General features: G+C 39.5%; 2 protein-coding genes across 8 annotated transcripts in view; one reads left to right on the plus strand and one right to left on the minus strand.

Annotated features, from left to right (window-relative positions):
• Nucleotides 1-8,621, plus strand: part of LOC124163788 (RNA-binding protein Musashi homolog 2-like) — a 93,474-nt gene extending 84,853 nt beyond the window's left edge. For all 6 annotated transcript variants that reach the window (XM_046540876.1, XM_046540875.1, XM_046540878.1 and 3 more), the window contains 2 exons: nucleotides 484-647; nucleotides 1,979-8,621. In XM_046540876.1, coding sequence (XP_046396832.1) covers nucleotides 484-647; nucleotides 1,979-2,183 — 369 coding nt within the window. In that variant the 3' untranslated portion in view covers nucleotides 2,184-8,621. The remainder of the gene's footprint in view (nucleotides 1-483; nucleotides 648-1,978) is intronic.
• Nucleotides 1-16,631, minus strand: part of LOC124163789 (normal mucosa of esophagus-specific gene 1 protein-like) — a 75,352-nt gene that overhangs the window by 30,150 nt on the left and 28,571 nt on the right. For both annotated transcript variants that reach the window (XM_046540881.1, XM_046540880.1), the window contains exon 2: nucleotides 16,552-16,617. In XM_046540881.1, coding sequence (XP_046396837.1) covers nucleotides 16,552-16,611 — 60 coding nt within the window. In that variant the 5' untranslated portion in view covers nucleotides 16,612-16,617. The remainder of the gene's footprint in view (nucleotides 1-16,551; nucleotides 16,618-16,631) is intronic.

The following is a 16,631-nucleotide window of genomic DNA, read 5'->3' on the forward strand; positions in this document are numbered from 1 at the left end:
TTTTTCAAAGAATATGTCGTATCTTATGTACTTAATTGAAATTAATTGAATTAGCTTCAACCCATAAGTTGGAATATTAAAAAAATGGGTTTAAAGGGTATAACTATGCCTCTACTTCTGCAATACAATTACAGCTTTAAAATTGTTCAAGACATACTGAATCTTCTTGGAAATGTGCTCCATATCAGTTAAAGTCTTGATTCTCTCTATAAATTGTTGGCAAAGTGATAGTGGGAATGTCAGATGGAAAATTATAAGCTTAAAAAGTTAGGTAAGTTGTATTGCATTGTGTTCAATGAGTTAATGTTTCACTAGGATCAAAAATTCAGTATTAGATCACTGATGTTTATATGAGTGACCCAAAAATTCCTGGATAGAAAATTCATTTGCCTTGACTTGGATTAGAAGAAACATTTGTAGCTCTTCAAATTTCTTTCATTGACTTCTAGTGCTGTATTGCATGAATCACGTTCTATCTTGCAGGTGCAAGCTGCTGCCCAGCTGGCTGCCGTGCAACAAGCCTATGGCAAGTTCTTTGGGACGGGAGCAGCGGGTGGTGCTACTGGAGGGTCAGGGGCTACGCAGGGAGGGACAGGAGGTGGAGGGGGTGCAGCTGCCTCACCCTATGCCAGCCTCGCAAGTTATCGGTAAGTGGATCAACCCTTAGTGTCTAACCATCTCGTCTTATGCAATGAATGTTATCCTGTTAGTTTTTATGGAAAAGATAGGGCCTGAGTCAAGTGTTGTTCAATATTCTATTTAGGTTTTGAAGAATCATCTTGAAAATGACTGCTGAGTTGACAAAATTTGTGGGCGACTACTATATGAAGTATGTCATACATATTATGAAGTTTTATCTTCTTGGTACAGTATGTGATCAAATTGCTATGCGTACATCCTATTGCTTGACAGAAGCATTATAGACAGACTGTTTTAATGAGAACAGCATACAGCATTTCACCTCCTGATAACTTATTGAATGGCAGCTCGTAAAATAAGAGCAGATCAATCTGACATTAGATAGCTAATATTGGGCCAAATTGTCATTCTGGCATTCAGGGCTATTTTTAATTCCAGAGTAAAGGTATTTCAAGATGAGATCGCTTTGCTGCATTTTCAAAACTAATAGATTGGGCTAGTAGTTATGTCTTTTGAAAGAGTGTAATTATAATGTAGAATTCTATAAGCTAAAATGTTTAGTGTTACTCTTGATCTGGATTCGCAGTTTGTGTGTGAATTAGAAATACCTATTTGTGAGAATAAGACCTGTGGGAACTTATCTTAAATCAAAGGCATTTATTCTACCCTTCTATGTTGTAGAAGTAGCATGTAGATTTTCGCTATCATTGTTGAGTGTAAATTGTTGTCTTTGTGGTCTCTGTCTTCTTTGATCTTAGAGGTTGGAACTTCTCTAATTGTTGATCGGAACAACTGCACTTATTCGTACCACTTTGTACATGTGTGTGCTCTATGAATGAGTTTTAATCTAGGGATGGACAGCTCAAATAGTTAAATACTTAATGCAAGTATCTATCATTTAACACTCTAGGTATTCATAATTATATTAACTGTAGACATTTTCCATATAATGGTGGTGTTTAAGAAATTTTGTGTTTATTTAGAGATGTATATATGCTAGTGTAATTAACATTTTGTGCCCCATTGGTTAACTTTTCTGGAGGCTTTTTTACATCCATGATCATCAATCTTGATCACAATGGGCATTAATAGATATGATCGAAATTCCAAGTGATTGTTTTCTTTTGTGGAGCCAAATACTTCATGAATATATTGAGATTAAGTTCTATGCTTTTCCCATGCTTAGAAAGAGGTGGCATGTTTTGCCGTGTAGAATTTCATACTTGATGTTCGAGCTCAATATTCAAATAAAAGGTATTCGACCCATCTCTAGTTAAATCCTTTAGGGTGACCTTCAAGCCATGAGACATCATGAGGTTGTTCTTTCTCCCCTCTGAAGGTATGCGCCATATCCAATGCCTACACTGACGGGCAACCCCCTGGGTCCACCAGGACCTCCTGGCACCCCACATCACCACCCTCTGGCGGCTGCAGCTGCCGCAGCGGCCAGCCCGTACCAAGGCTACTCACTCACAAATGTGGACATGTCGAGCTTCCAAGGCGTGGACTGGGGGTCAATGTACGGCATGGGCATGTATGTTTAAGCCTTGGCTCGGGAGGGGGAAACGGTGCCGCGTGGCATGCCGAAGACGACGACATCTGAGGACCAAAAGATGACGAGAAGCAGGAGGAGGACGAGAGAATGGGTTGGCACTGCTTTGGGGCAGAGCGTGGTGCGGCGGAGCAACTGCCTTGCACCCACCTTTTCCTCCCCCTCCTCCACACCAAGTACAGTGATAATAAGGGAGAATGGCTATGACCAAGAATATGTAATAATTGTATTAATAATTCTCTGACCAATGCTGCCTCTGGGATATTGAATCGTCGAATACATATTCCCCCACACCCCCCTCACCCCAGTTTTGGATCCCTGGAAACGCCCCCAACCCTTTATCCCAGTCTTTTGTTTGTGCTCCCAGCAACACCCCCTGGTGGATTGGAAGTTTAATCCGCCGAGTATTCTCTCTTAATTTGCCCCAGTCCCGAATCTCCCCAAAGACGAGAGAGAGAGTTGTCTTAATTAGTTTAGTCGTGTCACGGGCATGTTTTTGGGTGCATGCGTGAGTGTGACTGCATGTTTCCAAAGTGTGGATGTGTGCGTGTCTTGTAGGTGTACACTTTTTTGCTGGGTTTGTACTTGTAGTTCTCTTTGTCGATATAAAGGGTCATACTAGTGTAAGGCTGAAGCATTTCATAGGGCACATATCTCGAGGGCCCCAAAGGAGGTCAGGTTGCGTGGTCTCTGATCGTACTTAGGGAATGGGCAGTTAATGTTCACCTTCTGTTGTCTGAATGTCATGTTCAGTGATGGAAATTTATTTAGGTTGTAGCTCCCTTTGATTTGTCTCAGACGATTTCTTCATTTGAAAGATTAACATGTGATTGAAATTTTATTGCAGAAGCATTTCAAAATATTAATTATTTTACACGAAAGTAATAAGTTAAATTATTGTTTTTTGACTGCACTTAATCAATTATGTGGCGTTCTTAGATGAAATTAAAGGGATTGACGTCGGGTTCTGACTGTTGGGGAATATGTTTGGATGTCCATTATCGAACCCACCACCTCTTGGACACTGGTAGCATTTAGCAATAACTCGCAATAAACAGTATTAAAGATGTGTGTGTGTAAGTGGGAATAAAAAGCGTAATTTAACTAGGATATGCTCATGGTGTCTGCATGCCTCTTCAGCCCATGTGAGCCACCCTTATTCCTCGCTTTGGGATTGTGGGTGACCTTCAGTCGTCTTCCATTGGCTCCTCTTTGTCGGACCACACGCTGGGCTCAGCCCCCCACCCCTCTCGGAACGTACTTAAAAAAAGGCATCGTGCTCTGTGGCGCGGTGAAGATTTCCAAGCCGCTTGGCATCGCGAGACACACTGCGGGGGTTGTGGGGGGCTGGGAGGAGAGGCGTGCGCAGGCGGGAAACACCGTCTTGTGCGCTCGCACATGTATTAATGTGTGTGTGTATAAATATATCTCTCGTGGGCTGAGGTGTCACTTGTGGTGGCCATGTTGCTTGGCCTCGCTCGATTTTGACAACGTTTGTTGTTATTTTTTACTATTTACTCATAAAAAAAAGTATTAAATTCACGGATCTCATGGCAGGAAAAAAAAATCCTAGCATGTTTTCATGGGTTTCAGGTACCACTGAATGTGATGACTCAATGCAGGAGGGTGCGTTGCGTTGCGTATTTTGGGTGTCGCGAGCACACGGCCCAATGTGAATTGCCTCCTCCCCTCTCCCCCTCCTTGAACACCGATGAGTAATATTTTTGAATGTTTTCCCTCAGGAGAAGGTTGGATGCGTTCCGCTGGGCTGTGGGCAGTGTGCGTGCTGTGGGCTTGCGTCACTCATTGGATGCTCTCTATGAACAAGTAATTTATTTCAATGGATTTTTCAGAAGTAGCTCCTGGAAAGCTCAATGCCGTTGTGATAAAATAGGGGGCTCTGTATTTGGTAAATTTTTGATTGAAGCTGGTGCAGTGGGAGGGTATATAATTTGTACCCCCAGTAGTTTTGACACTTCTAGTCAGGAGTAACTTTTTTGTGATTTATTGTTCTCATTCTGATCTCTTCAGCTAGTGAATTGTACAGTTTTTTTTTTTAGTTGAGGTGCATCTTTTATAAAGCCTCTGGTCCTATTTATGCTCATCACTAGATTGGTTCATTGCCCTCTTGCCGTTTGAGAGCAGAGAATTTAAACAGTTGCGGGAAATTGAATGCACTCGTGCTTGTCACACAGCAGAAGAGTAATTGCACTCGTACGTATGTGGTGCAGTTAGTACATTCCACTGTTTGTGTCATTCATCAGGAGATGCAGTCAATGCTCTCTCTGAGAATTATCTGATGATTCTGGGAGCCCCTCAGGGGCGACACTTGTTCGTGCTTAGATCCAATCTTGTTCCTCTAATTTAAAATGTATTTAATATTTAACGTTAAGGTTTTTTTTTAAGTTAGCATGTGCATGCCCCCTGTGAGATTTTTAAATGCATTGTAGGGAGTGTGAAAGCCCTTTCTTGGCAGCTAAATTAAGTCATTTTCAAGCGAGCATTTTTTTATTTTGTCATTTTTTTCATGATATTTTCATCACGCAAGTGTGTGGTGACAAGTTAATATTTATTATTTTTTTTGACATTTAAGTATTGTGACTTTCTTTTCCCTCCTGTGGAAAGGTGGGTTTAATGCATTAGGTTGATCCCATCGTAATCCTTTGCCTCGTCCCCTTCAACCTGTCCCTGGTGATGCCCGACTTTTGATGCGTTGTTGTGAAGGGTGCTCTTGATGCACACGCATGAAAGGAAACTTGATAGCTTTCTGGAGTAAAGCCCCCACCCCAATATCCACAGTGCTTTCCCCTCTGCCCCCCTTACCCCTGACCTTTGCCCCATTCTCATCAACTGTGAACGTTGCCCAAGTGGCAAAAGGGAGTCGATAACTGGCTCATGTGTGATGTCAAATATATATACATAAGTATGTATATGTATACATAAATATATATGTATATATTATTTTTCTTGGGTGGCTCTTTTCCTCTGCTGATCCCCTAAAATATACCCCGCAGTTCACCTATGGTATAAATTCACAGTCCCTGTGAAATCACAGTCATATCTGTGACAAAGCATATGTGATGCGCCAATCGGTCTGTTTGAAAATTTGTCTCCATCTGTTGGTGAAAGTGTTTTGGCAGTAATTTTGTGTCGGTCGGCTTGTGACTGGACTAGGATGTGTCACTAGGGGCTTAGTGTGTTGTGTGCTGTGGCACTTCCGCGTCTTGCGCTTGTCGGGCCAGCTGAAGCAAGGGAGGGTATGGGGGTTTGGCTCCAAGGCCTGTTTTCCTGCTAAGTCAAGAGTCCCTTGCTTTAGTCACCCTTTGTCGATGTGGTCTCGCTAGTGGTGTTGCACTGCCCAAGGCCCTTAACCTCTGGGTTTTCTCAAAGAGCAAAAAAAAGTGCATATTTGGATCACATGGAGGGAAAGATGCCAAACCATTCGTGTATAGTAATAATTGAGGGTTTTGACGATAACAATAAGGTGTAAGTTAATATGATAAATGATATTTGACGCAAGGGTGTTGTAGTGACGATGGTGATGTATCAGTAATGAGGCACTTGTGGTGCAAGTGGCTGGCAGTGAATGTTGGTCTGTCGAACGGATGCCGACTGCAGGATCATGAGCAAGCAGGTGGAAAGAGACTGATGTGGACTTGGCAGAAGAGTGGAGAAAGTTGTGGAATGACCGTGAGAGTGTTGCCTGCTACTTGGGCATCCTTGGACAGAAGTTGGGACGAAAAAGTGTACTTTTTAGCATGTATGCAAAAAGAGGTTTCGAATTGGTGTTTTGAGCGCATCGACTGCCAATTACTTTGTGCTGTATGGGTTCGAATCCTTTCCCTATTCCGCCTCCTCATCCCATCAAACAAAACACTCTCCTCTGTGACGCAACGCGGTGCTGTGCTCTGCATTTGAACCATTGGCGTCTACATTTGCCATCTTCCACGCATCCCATCAGCTGTTAGTTAAATCTTCCTCCTCGTTTCAGACCTCCACGTTTCACTCGTTCTGCTCTTGCAAATGCTTCCAAAAGTGCCGCAGATAATAATTTCGCCGAACACCCTCAGAAGATCTGAAGTGGTGAGCCATCCCATATGGTTGGATGCGGGTGGGGAGTATATTTTTGTCTGTTTGGTAATCGTGGGTCATTGAGTTGCAATGGGTGCCTGGAATCCATTGAAATGGCGGTGTCTCGATCGAGGGAGTATTTTGTTCTGTGCCAAACTTTCACCCAACCCTTCCCCGAGCAAAACCTCATCTCCTACCTTGTCTTTCCCGGCTGTGAGTGCACCATTTGTGGGGAATTCACAGCCTGGAGCTGTTCTCTAATCAAGGTCATAAAGTTCCCCTGAGAAGGTTCTTTTGTGATTTGGGAGGTATCCTACTCGAGTTTCGAGGTGACTCCTACTGACTGTTGGTTTCAAATTGGTTCTGGATTGGTTTCTAAGGAGTAGGAATATCCAAATACTGCCTTTGTTCATGATGTAAGCAGCAATAACTGTTGATAATACTTGGTATGTGGGAGATGGTGGTTGGACAAGAGGCATTGTTCACGAAAGTGCAAGCGAGAGGGGAAGTTGGGACGGGGGGTGGGGAGGGGAGGGTGCAGATGGTAAAGTAGATGAAGATGATGATAACAATAATAATAATTATTTAAAAGAAAAACCCTCTATTTTTGTATTTAATTCTAAACGATAAAATGGAAGCAAATAAAGTTTGTATTTTTTCTTTGAAAAGAGAAGTCTGCTGCTGTATGATGAGGTGGTGTTTAAAAATACTAAAATAATTAAAAAGTGTGTCTAGCTTTGAAAAAAGAGGGTTTGTCTGAATGAAGAAAATCAAAAAATTTCTATTGAAAAAAAGTTAACAACTAGTTACTAGTTAATATTTATAACAACTATGTATTTCCTTATCCTTATCACTTCATTCTAGTTTCTTGATTTTTTGGTGGTTTGTGTGCGTATTATTAATTGATATATATCTGGTAGTGACATAAGTACACTTTAAATAGTAACTCATTAGTGTGTTTACTTAGATGTTTTTTGTAGTTTCTGTGTGTGTAGTAGTGATGTAGTGGGGCTGGATGGATTGATGATTATTTAAAAAAAATACTTTTTGCCATCTGGTAGTAAGATCCATAAAACATGCACTTGTAGTATGCAGTACTGAATAAAGTAGTTTCTCAGTAGAAAACAACACCAGATTATATTAAATCAGTGAGCTGCTTGATCGGTGGTATATATCTACATATATATATGTATATTATTTACATATATATATCTATATATTTATTCCTTATTACTTGTATCATTCATTGCTTGGCTTTTCTTAACCGTTTGTTCAGCTTATTTTTAACCGTTTTTGCTGTGGGTGGCGATTTTTTCAGATTGTCAGACACAAAAGCGCTGTGTGTTCTCTTGAGGAGTGATATGGCGTAATCTCATTCATTTACAACTAACATACACTTACTGCTGGTGGTTGGACCTTGCGGTAAGGGATGTCTTATACATGTGTTTTGTGTGTAACGTTCCACAGATGTTGTCTGTAGTGTTGGCTACCTCTCTAACGGCCTCCCTTTCCCATTTCACGTATATCTATCGAGTGCGGCCATTGTGCTGGCTTGGCCAGTCCGCCTCATGTTGATATGGCCTGGCATATTTCATTCCCATGTCAAGTCCTTATGGCAGGGTCCCACCATGTTTTTTATACTCTATGGACTGTGCGTTTTGTAATGTGAATGGTCGTAGTTTTTAACTTTTTTTTAGCTGTTAGATATTTCACTTTTTTGTGTTTTTTTCCCATTATTCGCTGCTGTCTGTGATACATAACTAGCGAAAAGCGAAGTGTGCACCACCATTTCTTTTGGCATTCATATTTCTCTCATTCACATGATGAAATAAGTGAAGAAGACCCATTATATATAATATATATACATATATATATGCCCATATATATATCATACATAGACTGGTGCACAGTTTTTCTATGCAGTGTCATGGCATGTTTTGATTGGTGCTTTAGATTTGTTCTTTATTTTCGAAAGAATTTTGAGCGTATGAAACACAAGCTCTTTCACGTAGCTTGACACAGTAGCCTTACTTTATAGTTCTCTAGTCAGTCACTCACACCGAAGTACATACATCATTGTGCCTTAAATATGGAAACCATCATCATTCTAAAAGACAGGAAAAGGAGTGATTTCATTCCAGTTTGATTTTGTGCTCAATGGAAGTTTTTTTCATTTTTGTCACTTTTTGATCAAGTAATGTTGTCTTCCAAAAGATTGATCATGTCCAACCTTGATAATTGAGCATGCCAATCCTCCCGATGTCAAAGTAAAGTATCTGACATTTGAGCTTTAATAATCCAAGTGACTTTAATTTTTAATTGGGGGTAGAAACAATGGATGATGGTGCCACTTGGAGAGGAGACATCAAAAAAATTAAATTATTACGACCTCTTTGATCAAGCATTTTTGTTTGTTGCAGCCTTGGCTGTGGGACAGACAAGCATTTTTTGTTTTTGTATAGTGCGGAAGCAGACGTTGGATGTGATAGAGTAGATTGAATGTGCCTTTCTTTAATCATTGTGATATAGAGCTCTTCAATATTTGGACCTTATTAATACATTAATATGTGTTTGTGTGTATATACCTACTTGTGTGGCACGCTGTTTACCTATCAAAAGGGGTAACTAATTTTTTGTTAACCACTCAGAATTTTTCAGTAATTGAGATTTGACAAAGAAGTAGAGGATGATAGTTTTGATTCCTATTAATCGTTGACATTAAATGGCAATAGAGGATAGTTTTTAACCAGTAACCATCAGTATATCCCTTTGTGCACGTATAGGGTAGGATACTTTGAAAATATCCCTGAAATAAACCCTGGGAGTGATCACTCATATCAATCAGTGTACCTTTGGAATGATATTAATATATATACATATATATATATTGAGGGGAGGAATCTATAATAAGAGTTAACGGTGCATTTGTTAAATTCAAGGATTCCTCCCCTATGCTCTTGTCTTTTCTTTAGTATTTTACCTCTCTCATGTTCGAAGTCATTTTCCTCTCTTTAGGTGAACTGTGAACATACTTTGGGTGATATGTTAAACTGAAAACCAGACTTGGGTATGCATCAAAGAAGGCAATAGTGGCAGCCTTAGTAGTCAAGTAGTTTTGTTGTTTTTCTAAGTACTACTTTTATACATTTTTTGCCATTTTGCTTTCTCTTGTAGATATATTAAGAAATGGAGTGATGCCAAAGATCCTCAGATTAAAAACAGAACTTTTCCATATGGCTTGATGCTATAGGAAAAGTATTTCTAATCAAATAGACTGATGAACCTTTTGTCTAAATATTGATTGATAACCGTGGGGCATTAGTTTTTGCCTTTTTGTATCTTCATTCAGAAAATCTGGAGTAGTTGCTAAACAAAATAATTTGGGGTACTTATTTGTGTGTAATTTGGGAAGGGGAGGGCAGAAGTACAAGGAATATGAGCATTAGGTCACGCAAGTGATTTGCTCTTAGTTTTTTTTTTAATAGTAGAGAGTTTTGAGCATATCAGTAGTGGATCTTGAGCATCCCACCGGATGTCTTTGGAAATATGATTGAAGGAGCTCGCTTTTTGCTACAAGTCCGTTGAGTCCGGCTTTCTTGAGCATCTTTGCATGAGAGAAGGTGCTGACCAGTTGTCTTCATAAGAGTTGGGGCTTTGTGTGTGTGAGACTGTGTGTGTGGCAATATGATAGGTGTCGACAAGAGGGCCTGTGCGAAACCAGTGGGAAGTCCCTTTCTAAATGCTCCGAAGGCTGCTCGATTGTTGTAAATGCCCTGTTTACATGTTGAAGATATTGTGGATATTAATCATTAGATCGAACTTTATATTTTTAAAGAGTTTTTAGAGCCATTTTCTGGGCCTGACCAACTAAAATTGCCTTAAAGACAGTGGTTGAACTAGAAAAGGGGGTATTATTGAGTAGTGACGGAGTATTGTTATACTTGTAGTTGTAGTAGTTGAAATTGCATATCAATCCTGTTTCTTCCATTTTGTTTACTCTTAAAGTACTAAAAACAGTTCAACCATAATTCAGGGAATATGTGAACATATAAAGTCTTAATAGGACTTAGTGATGAATGTTGTGTGCTTCCACATGTCTTATCTGTGTAAACAGGGTATGCTGGGGTTCCAGAGTGGACTCCAATACCCCAAGTATAAATAAAGAAAACTCTTCAGTAAGAAAAATGACCATTCCATGCAATGGATTGGAAGAATTAAGAGAGGGTGGACATTATGTTTATGGTAGTGTTTTATCAACTGAGTAAGTAGAAATTGGTCTGCTCGTTTGGCGACCATATAATTTCCTCACAGACCATTCCAGGGCAGTTAATACTGGAGGGTGGGTGGTAAATGTTATAGTGTCCATCTCTAGGGCAACTTAAAAAGATGGATATCTAGTCACAAATAAAGAGAAAAAAATGCAAGTCTAAAATGTGGCTTGTTTGTGGAGGGTGAAGATGATATTTTATATTGATATAACTATTATTATTTATTCCTCTTTGCTCACGTTTATCTCGCGTACAAATATACTTTGAAGTCTTGAAAAAAAAGTGTCATTAGTCATTTTTGAAACTGTCGAACCAACCTTAGAAAACCCTGAAACAATCCCTGGTGTTAACTTTTTTTTGTAATCCTTTAAATACCTCCTCGTATTTTTTTTCTAATCGTGGGATGACATTATGGTAACCTTTGGGAGTCTTACATCTAAATATTGTGGTGAAGTGGCCTATTTAGTAAATGAATATTTAAAGTTGCATAAGCATGCAATCGGTGATATTTTAATGTTATCCTCTCTTGGTATACTCTTTCGGTCTAGTGAAAAGTGTTAGTGATAAAGTATTAGGAGTGCTTCGAGTTATCAGCTTACTATTTAGATGTATGGCTAACCATTTTCGTTATCAATTATTTATTGCTGTAAAAACTTATGACATATCACTTATTTGACGAAGGTGTTGGCCCTTGTTATTTTGCAAAATACTTGTTTTCTGAGGAAAGTGAAATTTATGGAACATTTTTGGAAAGGTCAGAATTATTAGCTAGGAGATGGGCTGTGGTTAGGTCGTGTGTTTGGTTTTGTTACTTCTGGAAAGATATGGCGAAAAACATATGCAGATATCTTAATTTTGTGCCCTATTCTGCCTGGGTGTCTAACTTCATTCGTAATATTTTTTGCCATCGGTCAAGTTTTCACTTGCCAAAAGGTCTTTCGTTGTCCGTAGAACTTTCTTATCCTTCATTGCGTCTGTTTGACCTTCAATGGAAAATGTAGATGAGGCTTATTTATTAATCTTTTTGGGCATCGAGTATTACCCTCTGATGAAATTGAAAGGCAGGCGAAATGTAGTGAAAAGAACAGTTGTGGGTGGACCAATCTACGCAGCGGAGAAATCTGAGAGCCTCCTTTAGTACCATTTGCCAGGAAAGCACAAGATCCATCGAAGAAAGTGTGGCTTGATGTCCTTGAAAGAGCAAACTAAATAAGCTACGCTCATATACTTGAATGTTATTCTAAAATATTTCCCAATAATATTAAGAATGAAGAAATCTAGATAGCACTTCCCAGATTAATCTAGATTTCCATAAGTTTTACGTAGTACCAAAATAAGACTGGGAAAAGTGCTATCCTCTCTTCTCCTACCAAGCACCCTTTGATGTTTGTGAAATGTGAGGTCACTGAGCTATGAGTCTTGAAGTTCCCGGGAAGAGATAGTAGTAAATGTGGTGATTACGGCCCAGGTCGAACCGTTGAATTCATTTCGCGCTCCTGAACTTCTAGTAAGTGAAGATCCGGTGGCGTGGATTCTGGCGGATACGCAAGTGTCTCGGGCAACAGGTGTCATGGCGGACGGTCGCAAGGCGGGAAAGCCGATGGAGTAATGACCTGCGTGGTGATCGCAGGTTGGATTTAATGAGACCCCTATGGTGTTTCGCTTGTGAGATATCTTTGGAAAGGTTGTGTTGGTATTTCCTGGCGATTCGTTGGGACAAGAGTTTCTTCAAATCCCATTAGCTACATTTTTAAAACAAAAGACTGACATAAGTTTGCTCCGGGGGTTTTCCGCCGGGTCAATATATCCATTTCGGTTGAATTAGACTGCAGATATGGAATAATCTATGCAGCGGAGAAATTTCAGAACTTCCTATGGTGACATTTGTCGGGAAAGCAAAAGTTCCATCGAAGAATATGTGACTTAATGTTCTACAAACTTGAATGAGTTATGGTCTCATGTTTGGATGTTATCCTCGAAATATTTTTTCTGTTGAGATTTTTCAGTCGAAAAATCTCCACGGATTAAAGTGGTTTTCCTGGGCGAGAATTGTTAAATGAAGTTATCAAATTTGACTACTTCAGTTAGCCTTAACGACGACTGCGCCTTAGAGATACTTTTCTGTATTGGCTATGGCGCGTGAAAATTCGTCACGAAATTTTCTTCGGCAGGGTTTTGTGCTTCATGTGGTCTAAACGTCAAAAGCTGCTATTATCTCATTAGGTAGTTGTCGACTCAAGGTGACAAATAGGAAGAGGAGGTATATTTTAGGGATTGTCGGATCGAAACATTCGCGGATACTAGATTTCACTGAATAATGAAATCTGATGCAAATTCAGATCTTATGCCGATGGACAACTGTGTTTGTCCCTCTCATGTGACTTTTAACGTTTATACCACCGCTGCTCAACAATCCTAAGAATGGTTTGACGCTGCTCTCCACTCAATCCTAATATTTTATTCGAGGTCTTCCTATTCTGTTCTCGCCACTACTTGTCTTTCGACGATTGCCTTCACCAGTCATTCATTCATGTCTAAAGATATGGCCTATAAGATCATTTCGTCTTCTTATCAAGGTTTTCGCAAGGAGCCTCTTTCCTTGGAGTCTCCTTAGGTCTTCCTCATCACTTTCTCGATAGATCTATTTGATCCTCGTCTTTCTTCTGCAGCACCAAATTTAATAAAAGCTGAAAAATCAAGGGTGGAGGCTGTTATTGTTCATGCATCACTTCCGTGAATGCGCGTAATCTAATTGTGGGTCCTGATAAATTGTTTCTGTGACAAATTTTATGCCTAGCATTTTGCTAAACCGTTTTTATATTTCTTCAGTTTTGTGTAAATCAGCTTCGATTACATATGGACTTTATTGCTGCAATCTGTTTATGATCGATTACCTTAGACCGTGTGTTTATAACTTCAGTGATTCCCCAGCTTTGTTTAGGATCAAATATTGTGTTGGTTCAGAGTAAATATACGGGATGGAGCGCTGTAAAGGAGACATTTGTCTCGGTTAATGTCATTATTTGCATTAGTATGTATTAATATAATTATTAAAATAATGCATTTCTTCGTGCCCCATCGTCTTGTGGTGTAAATTTACATGTCAACATTTCGAATGCCAGCAGAACCAGGAACATAATAAGTATTACTTTTAAGGTGTAAAATATGAATTTTGTCTTTAGCTTAATTATCAGCTAATTTGCCAAATCAATCATTATGAACTATCGAGAGCTTCGTAACTTTTCTATTGGTACCATTCAGGTTGAATATGAACTATATCGAAACCCCGATGAGTTTTTAATATTTGATTTTTCCGGGCGAGCATTGGCTGTGAAGATTTCTTGTGTTTCTCACTAATTATATGTACTAGTTAGGTATCCTAGAAGTTTTCCCAGATGTTTTCTATTATCACCATGCAGGTTGAGCAGCGAGTTAGTATGCTGTGTGTGGTCGGGGCCCTGTGACGATTTTTTTCCAAATATTTATAGTTCAAGGCCGATTTTATTCGATATTATCATTACTAATTGCTTTCAAATTACATTCCATTTTTTACGTGAGGAGCTATTCCGGTGAGCTAATAATGGGCACACTTCCATAATATTTTCGATTTCAACCCGCACTCGAAACATAGAGCATTGCTGTCATTTAATGCACCCAAAGTAAACTTACTAAAATAACTTTATTTTTTATGTAAGGGATTAAAAATACACTTTGACCGGAAAATATTCGTAGATCCGACAGATGAAGTCAAGGATTCTGGTTCGTATATTTATGTTACGACATCTCTTTCAATCATAATTTGTTTTAGCGAAGTCGGTCTGGTGGTTTAAGTCCTATTCTGGAAATAAATTCGCTTCTTAGGAAGTACTTAATCTTAGGAGATAAGTGCATAGAATATACGTGGCGTTATTTTACCCGTTAGGCTTCGTATTTATCAAAGCAGCTCATAGTGTTTCATTGGCGTAATGTCTATTCTAAACGCTTTTGCCGTTCCATTTACTCTTAAATCAGTGGTTAAGTGCCTGAATTTAAATCATCGAGCAAAGCGCTAGTGCGGTAATGCAAAAAAAATGAGGTAATCTAGAGGACGAAGTTACAGCAATAGCCATAGCTACGTAACGCCTAGTATATTCTTCGCTTATCAGTTGTGCATTTCACGAGAGATAGGCAACCTAGCATGGACTTGGATGTGGTGCGGGTCGCCTATTCGCAAGGAGGCGCAACTATGTCGGCCACTCAGCGTTCTTCATCGAGAAGATGGTGGAGACCTGTATTGATTGTGAATGCAGTTTTCAGGTCACTGCAACAAAGGTAACGTCTGATTGGCTAAAATAACTGTATTTAAGGAATGAAATACAGAAATTCTTAATTGGAAAGGAGGCTTTTCTTCATTGGCAGTATTTCATCACACATCGTGCAGATAAAAGGTAGGTGATGAGGGACCAGATAGCAACCTGATACAGGATCATCGGCACTGCATGTTTCTCTGTTGATGGACGCGCCATAATCGCCACGGTTCACCTTGCAATGCATCCTTGCGACATTTCCCAAACATCCGTTTTAATAACAATAAGAAATAGCAGCATTGCTTCCAGTGGCTGCCTCAGTCCTTTGATAGATCTCTTGTCTATCATCGGTTGCACTTCCTATCGTGTAATATTTATTTCGCTTTTATTTTTTAAGACCTTATTTTAAACTTTAATGTTCGACCTTAAAGACGAGGAAATAAACAGAGGCTAATTCAAGGCTTATGAATATTAATAGCACACGAATAACTGCATGAGAAATAATAAGCAAATCATTATTTATTTGCTTTTTTCCTTTTTTATGGCCTTCAACAATTTAAATGGGTCAATTGGTTAGAATACTGACTCGAATCCCTACAGATTCGTCGCAGCTTTTTAGTGTGCGCTCAACGTATGTCCACATTATTTTATAAAATTTGTTGCAATCTATTGATCCAGGATGTGATATATTTGTCAGTATAAGGTCAAGTTTCCATCATATTTATTTGATCCATGGCATAAAATTAACTCTTACGCCCATGCGAATTTTAATGCATGCCGTATGGGTATGACAGCGGTAATCAGTAAATAATGTTAGTTCCTCCCGACCTGGGGTGAACAGTTTCCTGGTGCGAATTTCTCCGCGAGGGCTCTTATTATTCATAAGAATGCTACGGCTTCGCTGTTTACGATAATACTATTTCTTAGCCTGACCTCTCTCCTCAGTTGGCTCCCATGGCGCGGGGTTTGTTAGCTATCTGAGATACCGGCATTTTGGAATGAATGCTATTAAGCCTCATGAATATCCATTACTTATGCATTTCTCTGTTGACCGAACTTAGTCCTGTGATGTTTTTGGCCGAGTTTTTTTCTTATTAATTGCCATGGGAAAACATTTCCATGGATCGAATCGCGGACCTCTGGGTTTCCGGGCCACTGCGCCATGTGAATGAAGGAAACTTGATGGCTCGGAAACGCTAATGTCAGTGGTTTGATGGTTCAGGGTATTTTTTTTTTCTCCTCGGCGATGGATGCAAATAATACCGCCGTTGACGAGGTAGATTTGAAATATTCATTTTTGAAGTTTTTTTCTTATTTAGCAAACCTTCAATGTTAGCGAAGCGACCATGGTATTCTGTCCTGAGGAACTTGTCATATCACGTCGGGGAGGATTCTATTCACCCGTATGGGTATTCATTTATTCGTCCGGGAAGTCATATGCTGGTCTCCACTAGTTGTGTGGTTATTCTATAACCTTCTAGAATTCTCACGAGCAATATCGGTATTCTAATAATACAATTTGAAATAATTATGCACACTCATTATCACATTCATCACTCAGGGAAAATATTTTTCTATGTGCTGATCAGAATTTCCGATCCAAGTGAGTCACGCGAATTAATTTCGCGTTGTTAGTTTGGAAAACGAGTGTAACATCAGTTTAATATAGCGTAGATACTTTGTATTCCTTATAAACATGCTTAAATGGCAGATGAAAAACTTGGAAGTCACCTACCTCAAATCTTTGTAAGACATAGAACATTTTGTTCCTCTTGAGAATCCCCTTCCAGTCCATGTTGATCTGAAATGAAAAAG

The sequence above is a fragment of the Ischnura elegans genome, chromosome 8, assembly GCF_921293095.1.
Source record: "Ischnura elegans chromosome 8, ioIscEleg1.1, whole genome shotgun sequence".
NCBI lineage: Eukaryota > Metazoa > Arthropoda > Insecta > Odonata > Coenagrionidae > Ischnura > Ischnura elegans.